At 46.1% G+C, this 9,815-nt stretch overlaps 1 protein-coding gene across 1 annotated transcript in view; it reads left to right on the top strand.

The window, feature by feature from the left end:
• LOC120993281 (acetylserotonin O-methyltransferase-like) overlaps positions 1 to 1,202 on the top strand; it is a 72,829-nt gene extending 71,627 nt beyond the window's left edge. Inside the window, exon 8 of the mRNA XM_040421826.1 lies at positions 991 to 1,202. Within this exon, the coding sequence (XP_040277760.1) occupies positions 991 to 1,202 (212 nt within the window). The remainder of the gene's footprint in view (positions 1 to 990) is intronic.
• Positions 1,203 to 9,815: the final 8,613 nt, after the last annotated feature.

Below are 9,815 nucleotides of genomic sequence, written 5' to 3' on the forward strand. Positions count from 1 at the left end.
AGTAAAATAAATAATAAATAAATCTGCGCTCCAAAGTTAATCAGACCCCAGAATAGACGCCTAAATTCAGACTTCTGGTCAGACAGAAAATAGACTGTCATGGTTTGGAAGCAGATTCCAACATCACATGTAACTCAGTGAGATGAGCTGCTAACTGGGACACATACAGGCGAACACAAGAAACTTTGTAACATATCTTATCAGAGAAAGCTGCTTGATTCTCCTCTTATCAGGCTCCTTTCCTGCCCCCACACCTCGTCTCTAAATGTAAATTAACTGCCTAGATACATCCTCAGTAAAGACCATTGAAGACAGGCTGCCTGCTCACTGAAGGATCAAATTATATAGACATCTATGAAGAGGAAAGGGAGAATGGAGGGGCTTCTGCACACAAGCACAAGCAGAAAGACTGAGTAGAGACTTATACATAATTTACTGTCTTATTTCACAACTAAACTGCTTAGTTCTGCTGTTTAATGTCCTCCATTACTTCTGCTTCTGAGCTTGTGTAAGAGTACAGCCACACGATTCTGGATGTAATTTTGGAAACCAAAATCAGGAGTGGATCAAAACTTCTCCTCTATTTTGTATTCGCTCCTTTTTTTTTTTGTTTCCAAAACTGCATCCGGAAACCTGATCATGTGGCCATACCCTTTAAACAGTTAGTGAGCAGGTTTTCCTATTCATCCATGTTCTTTGTTGTGGCAGATATGATGAACAGCTAGTCCTTAACCAACAGCTCTGAAAAAGTTAAGAATTACAGAATGCAGAAGGAAAAATGTCAGCAACATGTCATATAATGGCCAGAAATAGTGTCATTTCTCATATACATACAGTACACAAGGAATCTTATTCTGCGAAATTACCTGAAAGGACAGTTACACTTTAAAATAGGCTTATTCTCAGACGCACAGAAAATGAGAGCATGAACTGGCTCTTGCTTATAAATGTGACAAATAATTGCTATCTATTTTCTCTGTAAATATTAAGGAGGAGGAGTGCTGCTAGTGGAAGTCCTTCTAAATGAAGACAGAAGCGGCCCACTGATGTCCCAGCTGTTCTCACTAAACATGTTGGTCCAGACAGAAGGAAAAGAACGGACACCATCTGAATATACCAAGCTCCTTACAGACTCTGGCTTCAGGGACATTCAAGTCAAAGTAACTGGAAAGATGTATGATGCAATACTGGGAAGAAAGTAGATGAAAGTGTTATTTTTTATGGATCCAAGTCATCCAACTATAATTGATTCAAACAAGTCATTTATTGTTCTAATTTTGGATGTATATTACAAGTAATATTATATTCTTCTATGTGACTGAAACATATTTTAAACATTTTAATGTATTTTTATGATAATAAAATTAATTGACAGATATGTTTGAATCTAGATTTCTTCAGACGTCTCAAAGAAAATAACCAGTATATGTTAAGTGTTTCAAATTTTAGATTATAAGTAGCAGTTTTTTTATGATTAGTTAAATGTTCAGCGAGCTGCAGGGTAAATCAGAGGGGTGTGGTAGTAGCAATAATGGGAGTAGTAGTTACTTACGGTGGTAGCAGTCCTCTTGCTATGTTGCCTCCCTGGGGCTGTGCTGGGAAGGATGCACCTTTTCTTCCCTTTGGGACACACCCTGGTCTTGGGGTTCTCCTGTCTGTTGTTGGTTGGGGTAAACTTGGAGGTGACAAATTGTAAGGCAGTGTTTCCCAACCAGTGTAGGTTTAACAGTAGAATAGTTTTTACTGGCAGATAAGGTTCCATTAGGGTATTGTACTGCCAGATCTTTCGTAGTTTAGCAATTACAGGTTTCAATGGTGCAGAGGTAGTCAATAGGCTAAGATGTTTCTCTGAAGCAAAATGTCCTTTGCTCACTAACTTTAGCATCCAGAAATAGGTATGCAATATATCACTTCCTTTATGCAATATTTCACTTTATCTATGCAATGCAACCATGGGGAAGCCCCTCTACATGAGAGACTAGGTTCTGTTCAAAAATAGTCCCTTATCGGGGCAGATGGTGTTTTGGGAGAACGGTGTTATAGGGAAAAAAAACTGTGGCTTTTTGGGGAGCCAAGCATCCAAAATTTATACCTTAACGGGGGAAGAATGATTTCCCGTATTTATATACATACAAGAAATAATTGTCAGAAAAAAAGAGCGGCTCGTTCTGAATGAACCTAGAAAAGATCTCCCATTTAATTGCGAGCAGCAGTACATTGTGCATGTGGAAAGGCTAGGGTAATTGTGACATGTGGCCACAACTGTAGTGGCAGCAGTAGTAATACAGCATGGAACAGACAAGACAATATATAAGCTGTTTAGGGGCAAAACTCAGAATTAGGCCCCCTCACATCATTGGTAGTATATGTGTGTGTGTATATATATATATATATATATATATATATATATACACACTGTATATAACTAACTACCACAAACTGCAGTAATTTTTTCACACAAAAAAATGTGAAAAAACAAAACAAAAAAATTAGCACACTACTGATCGGTGCACAAATCGCATCCGTAAAAAAGGGATGGGGGTGACAGGGGTGGGAAGGGACAGAGATGGAGGGATCTGCAGGGAACAGCTGCAAATGAAAAAAAAATAAATCTGTGCAGCTATTCCAGATGTTCTTTTTCTTTCTTCTTACTTCTTTTCAGCAGCAAAAGGGTTAAATTCGCAGTGGTGGTACACCACAAGTCCCAGCAAGCCACAGCAGCCCAGAAAAGGCACAGAACCTCTCTGCATGCAGTCACAAGCTAGAATGGCTACATGCAGAAAAGTTCAGCCTCTTCCTGAGCTGCTATAGCGCTGCCATTGGCTGGAGCGTTGTTCCAGCCAATTGCAGCGCTGGCAGGGGACCCAAAACACTGGTGTCCCCTGCCTCACCTCGGATGTGACCGGTGCTGACCAATTCAGCACCGACCACCGTCTTCTGACCTCCTCCCGCCCCGCAGCTTCTGACAACTTCCTGTGATGCGATGTGCTGGTTTCATTGATCGGCCAATCGCAAAGCTTGAAGCTGCAGGGGGGGAGATCAGCACCATGCTGCCCTTAACTGGCATGGCTGCCTGCCAGTAAGAGCAGCCATGGTGCCGCGATTCCACCCGGATCTTCCCCCAGAGCCCCGCAGACCTCATGAAGTACATGTACGTCATTGATCTTTAAGTCCCGTCCAGATATGACGTACATATAGGTCATGGGTCCTTAAGGAGTTAAACAGTTCTGCAGCTCAATAAAAGAATTTAAAGTTTGCACTATATTAAAGCACATTGACAGTCTCTCAGGCAAACACGTGGGGCTTATTCTCATAAGGAAATGGCACAAAGGATTTTGTATCCTGTTCTTTATATACCGTATTTTTCTCCCTATAGGATGCACCGGCCCATAAGACGCACCTAGGTTTTAGAAGCGAACAATAAGAAAAAAATATTTTCCATTACACCTAAGGTCAGACCAGCAATCAGACCCCCAAAGTTAATCAGACCTCAGCTTACAGCCCCAATCAGACCCTCAATGTCAATCAGAACTCAGATCAGACCTCCAATGTCAATCAGACCTTAGATCAGACCCCCAATGCCTCAAATCAACCCCCCCAACCTTCAGCCATCTATCAGCCCCCATATGTCAGCCATCTATCAGCCCCCATATGTCAGCCATCAGCCCCCATATATCAGCCAGCAACCCCCATATGTCAACCAGCAGCCCCCATATGTCAACCAGCAGCCCCCATATGTCAGCCAGAAGCCCCTATATGTCAGCCAGAAGCCCCTATATGTCAGCCAGAAGCCCCACATATTCAGCCAGAAGCCCCATATATTCAGCAATCAGCCCCATATATTCAGCCATTATTATTATTATTATTTATTATTAAAGCGCCATTCATTCCATAGCGCTGTACATATGAAAAGGGGTATACATACATAATACAGACAATTCCACTAAGCATAAACAAGATGAGTTACAAACTGGTACAGAAGGAGAGAGGGCCCTGCCAGTGAGGGCTTACAATCTACATGGTATGAGAGAAGGACACAGTAGGTGAGGGTGAACTTGGTCATGGCGATATAGAGGCAGCAGGGTCACTGGTTGTAGGCTTGTCTGAAGATTGCAGTGGGTTTTGAAGGATTTCACTGTAGGTGAGAGTCTGATATGTTGGGGTAGTGAGTTCCAGAGTGTGGGGGATGCACGGGAGAAATCTTGGAGGCGATTGTGGGAAGTGGTGATAAGAGGAGAGGAGAGAAGGAGGTCTTGTGAGAATCGGAGATTGCGTGTGGGGATGTATAGGGAAAATAGCTCAGAAATGTAGGGAGGGGACAGGTTGTGGACGGCCTTGTATGTATTTGTTAGTATTTTGAACTGAATTCGCTGGGCAATGGGGAGCCAGTGAAGGCATTGGCAGAGGGGAGAGGCAGAGGAGTAACAGGGTGAGAGGTGTATTAGACGGGCAGCAGAGTTGAGGATAGATTGGAGGGGTGTGAGAGTGCTACATGGAAGGCCACAGAGGAGAGTGTTGCAGTAGTCTAGGCGGGAGATGATGAGGGCATGCACAAGCATTTTCGCAGATTCAAAGTTAAGGAAAGCGCGGATGTGGGAGATGTTTTTGAGTTGGAGGCGGCAGGTGGAGGAAAGGGCTTGGATGTGTGGTTGGAAGGAGAGGGCAGATTCCAAGGTCACTCTGAGGCAGCGGACTTGATTGACCGGGGAGAGTATGCAGCTATTGATCGTGATAGATAGGTCTGTTGGGGGGGGGGTTGAGCAAGATGGGGTAAAGATGATGAATTCTGTTTTATCCATGTTAAGTTTTAGAAAGCAAGAGGAGAAGAAGGATGATATAGTAGATAGACATTGAGGGATTCTGGATAAGGTGGTGATGTCTGGACCAGAGAGGTAGATTTTTGTGTCGTCAGCATAAGGCTCCATTCACACATTGGCAAATGGGTCCGCATCCGTTCTGCAATTTTGCGGAACGGGTGCAGACCCATTTATTCTCTATGGGGATGGAATGGATGCATTTGCGGAGCGCGGCCCCGATCTTCCGGTCCGCAGCTCCGCAAAAGATAAAACATGTTCTATTCTTGTCTGCAGCTGCGGACAAGAATAGGCATTTCTATAGGGGGTGCCGGCTGGGTGTGTTGCTGATCCGCAATTTGCGGGTCCGCAACACACGACGGATGTGTGAATGAACCCTAAGAGTGATACTGAAAGCCATGGGACTTTAAGAGATGTCTCAGGCCAAAAGTGTAAACAGAGAAGAGCAGGGGTCCTAGGACAGAACCTTGCGGGACACCAACAGAGAGGGAATGAGACGAGGTGATGTGAGAGCGGGAGATGCTAAACGTCCGGTTTGTGAGGTATTATGTGATCCAGGAGAGGGCCAGGTCAGTGATGCCAAGAGACGAGAGAGTTTGCAACAGAAGGGAGTGGTCGACAGTGTCAAAGGCAGATGTCAGGTCAAGGAGAAGGAGGACAGAGTAATGTTTTTTGGTTTTCGCTGTTAGTAGGTCATTGGTGACTTTGGTAAGGGCAGTCTCAGTCGAGTGGTGGGGTCGGAAGCCAGATTGTAGCTAGTCAAAGAGGGAGCAGGAGGAGAGGTGAGAGGACCGTTCCGAATGGACATGTTGTTCAAGTAGCTTTGAGGCATACGAAAGAAGTGATATGGGAGCAGGGGTCCTAGGACAGAACCTTGCGGGACACCAACAGAGAGGGAATGAGACGAGGTGATGTGAGAGCGGGAGATGCTAAACGTCCGGTTTGTGAGGTATTATGTGATCCAGGAGAGGGCCAGGTCAGTGATGCCAAGAGACGAGAGAGTTTGCAACAGAAGGGAGTGGTCGACAGTGTCAAAGGCAGATGACAGGTCAAGGAGAAGGAGGACAGAGTAATGTTTTTTGGTTTTCGCTGTTAGTAGGTCATTGGTGACTTTGGTAAGGGCAGTCTCAGTCGAGTGGTGGGGTCGGAAGCCAGATTGTAGCTAGTCAAAGAGGGAGCAGGAGGAGAGGTGAGAGGACAGTTCCGAATGGACATGTTGTTCAAGTAGCTTTGAGGCATACGGAAGAAGTGATATGGGGCGATAACTGGACAAATAGGATGGCTTTTTGGGGATGGGTGTAATGGTAGTATGTTTAAAAGCAGAGGGGAAGACACCAGAGGTTAGTGATAGGATGAAGAGATGAGTTAGGGCTGGGATAAACACTGTGGTGAGGTTAGGGATGAGGTGGGATGAGTTTGGGTCAATTGCACAGGTGAGATGGGATCTAGAGAGTAGAGTTGAGAGTTTTTCTTCTGTAATGGTGGAGAAGTGGGTTTTGGGAGAAGAGGACAGAGCAGTTGTGTAGAGGGTCAGTGGGGACTGTGTACTGAAGCTTCCTCTGATGTTGACTATCTTTTGTTTGAAGTATGTGGCAAAGTCCTCTGCTGAGATGAGAGAAGAGGGTGGGGGCGCTGGGGGACAGAAAAGGGAGTTAAAAGTGTTAAAAAAATGTTTAAGGCTGTGGGCCAGGGAAGATATGAGAGATGAGAAGTAGGCCTGTTTTGCATCAGTGAGTAAGGATTTGAATATGAGGAGGGATTGATTGTATGCGGTGTATTGATCTTTAGAATGGGATTTCTTCCATCGCTGCTCAGCAGCCCTGGAAACTTGTCTGAGTTTTTTGGTCAGGTTGGTGTGCCAGGGTTGTCTGTTGATTTTTTGGCTTTTATTGTGTTCGAGAGGGGCAACAGTGTCCAGAGCTGTACTTATTGTGGTGTTATATAGGGTGGTGGCAGCATCTGGGTCTTGGAGAGAACAGATGGCAGAGAGTGGGAGAAGAGAGTCAAAAAGCAAGCCAAAGTCCTGATTTTTAGGTTCCTGTGGGGGTGTGCTAGTGTGTGGACCGGGGGAGCAGCAGAAGAGACCAATTAAAAGAAGGTGAGTAGGTTGTGGTCGGATAGGGGGAGAGGTGAATTAGAAAGGTTAGATAGGGAGCAGAGGCGGGTAAAGATAAGATCCAGAGTGTGACCAAATCTGTGGGTAGGAGCTGAAGACCACTGTGAGGCCAAAGGAGGAAGAGAGTGATAGGAGTTTAGAGGAGGCTGAGTGGCAGGTGTCAATAGGGATGTTGAAGTCACCCATGATGATAGTGGGGATGTCGGCAGAAAGTGTAGTAGCCAGGTGTTAAAGTGGTCAAGAAAGATGGTGGCTGGGTCTGGGGGGCGTTAAATGACAGCTGCTTGAAAGTTGGAGGGAGAGTAGATGCGAACAGAGTGTACTTCAAATAATGTGAGCGTAATGGAGGGTGGCAGTGGAGTTGGGCTGTAGGAGCAGGTGTCTGATAGGAGTAGACAAACTCGTCCACCATGTTTGCAGCCGGGGCGGGGGATGTGAGTGAAATGAAGTCCACTATATGAGAGTGCAGCAGGGGAGGAGGTGTCAGAGGGTGTCAGCCATGTTTCTGTGAGACCCAGAAAGGAAAGTTTTTGAGAGATGAAAAGATCATGAATATAGGACAGTTTGTTACAGAGCGTGCATTCCATAATGCTCCTGCAAGGGAACCAAAGGAGCAGGGGTCAGAGGAATGGTTATTAGGTTTAAGGGAATGCAGAAATTTGTTGGACGTGTATGAGAGACTTTCTCGCGTGCACAAGTAGAACAAGTAGACACAAAATCCATTACATCCTGACGCAACCTTGGCCACCAAAAACGACGAGACAATAGCTCCAAGGTTGCTTTACTACCCGGGTGCCCAGCAAGTGCCGAATTATGATGTTCCTTCAATAATTCAAGTGGTTATCCGGTTTAGTTCGTGGAAATCTAGGCAAGGAGGTTTCTCTGAGACAGAGGAGCAGAATCAATAGCGAATATGGGAATAGGTCTCTGTAGCGTACAGAGAGACAAACCCATAGTGCGGGCAAAATGGGCATCTATCAAATTTACCCCTGCTCCACTGTCTAGAAAGAAAGAAATAGTCTCCGTCTTAACACCAAAAACAACAACCGCTGGCAACACAAATTGAGATGTTCGTATGGAGGAAACGTATACCCCCCGGCTGACATCCTCCACACAGCCTGGGGTTAGTAGTTCCGACGGTCTTTTGTTTTTGAGAAAGGAAGGACAGACATTAATGAAATGACCCCTCCCCCCACAGAAAAAACAAACCCCACGCCTATGGCGAGCCTCAGGAGCGCAGACCTGACGAGTAGTTCCTCCTAGCTGCATAGGCTCTTCTAGGTCCGTACAAACGAACTGCTGCTTCGGAGGGGTTACCAATTGCTCAGGATTTTTCAATCTGTCCCTAAGACGTCTATCTATTCTGATAGAAAGGGACATAACAGCATCAAGGGAAAGGGGGGTCTCATACAGCGCAAGCGCATCCTTAACCCTTTCGGATAACCCAGAGCAGAACCGACTCCTGAGAGCCGGGTCGTTCCACTGAGTATCCGTAGCCCACCTACGGAACTCTGAGCAATACTCCTCTGCTGGCCGATCTCCCTGTAGGAGTCTCCGTAACTTCGACTCAGCCAGGGCGACTCGGTCAGGGTCATCATATATGAGACCCAAGGCCCCAAAAAATTCATCCACTGACCGGAGAGCCTGGGAATCAGTCCCCCTGAAGCCTGGGAATCAGTCCCCCTGGATTGCGAGTCCCCCTGAAGCAGGGAAGTAACAATCCCCACCCGCTGTTCTTCATTACCAGAGGAGTAAGGGCGCAGCTTAAAATATAACTTACAGGCCTCATGTCCCTTCCCACAGAAAATCTGTCAGGAAGAACAACCTTGGGTTCCGCAGCAACCTGGTTACCCATAGCAACCGCTGGGCTTGCGGTCTGCTGCAATTGCTGCTGTTGCTGGAGGACCGACGCCTTCAATCCTGCCACCTCCAAAGACAGGCCTTGAAGTTGCTTTGTCAAAGCAGCAATAGGATCCATACTGGATTCTAAATAGGCAGAAAGAAAAAGTATTTATTTTTTTTTTTTTTCTTTCTACCTACACAAAATAAGGGCCAGATATAATATCACGACCGGCGTGCCGATCACATACGTGACGCAAAGGGAGGGAAAAGGGAAGGCCCTGTCCAAGGGAGAGGGAAAGGTGGTGACCCCTAACTCACCTTGAGGCTGGCACCTGACTGCCCTGACGTCCCTAGACGGGTTTCTCACCCGTACGCCGATCACGTGCCTAAAACCCTGGTTTTCCCTAAGATGAGCCCTAGGTAGTGAATAGGGCGGTGGGAACACTAGTCCGCACCACTAACACTAAAGGAAAACACCAAGGAGAGGACAGACAATACAGACAAAACATATAATCTCAGGTGGGCGACAACAGTGGACAACAAAAGCCCAACAGGGATCCGGAGGGTAACGCTCTGGAACAACAACCGGGAATCACAGCTACACAGCTCCAGTGGGTCAGTATAGAAGTCCAGGCAGGAAGCTCTATATCTGGCAACCAGAGAAGTGGGAGAGGGGAATATAAGGAGGTTGGGAGTGACAGACAAGAAACAGCTGAGGAGAAGAAGCTATGGATCCCTGAGTGAGACAAAAAGGATTGCAAAGCAAACACAGAAAGCTATCATTAAGAAGCAGCGTGATCTTTAGACATAGAGCGCGCAGCCACCCGCTGCGACTTCCTGACCCCGGGTATAACGGAGTCAGACGTGGCTCTTGACACCCTCTTGACACATTGATTGCATTAACTATTTCTGTAATTACCTGTTGTCCCCTTCTGGTCCAATTCTGGTATCATTTGGTATGTGCACTTAAAAAGATGCACTGAAAGATGTTGCATTTGGAAATACCAAGGTCTGAAAGACCTAAGGACTTAGATTTATACCAC

Source organism: Bufo bufo, chromosome 3 (assembly GCF_905171765.1).
Source record: "Bufo bufo chromosome 3, aBufBuf1.1, whole genome shotgun sequence".
Lineage (NCBI taxonomy): Eukaryota > Metazoa > Chordata > Amphibia > Anura > Bufonidae > Bufo > Bufo bufo.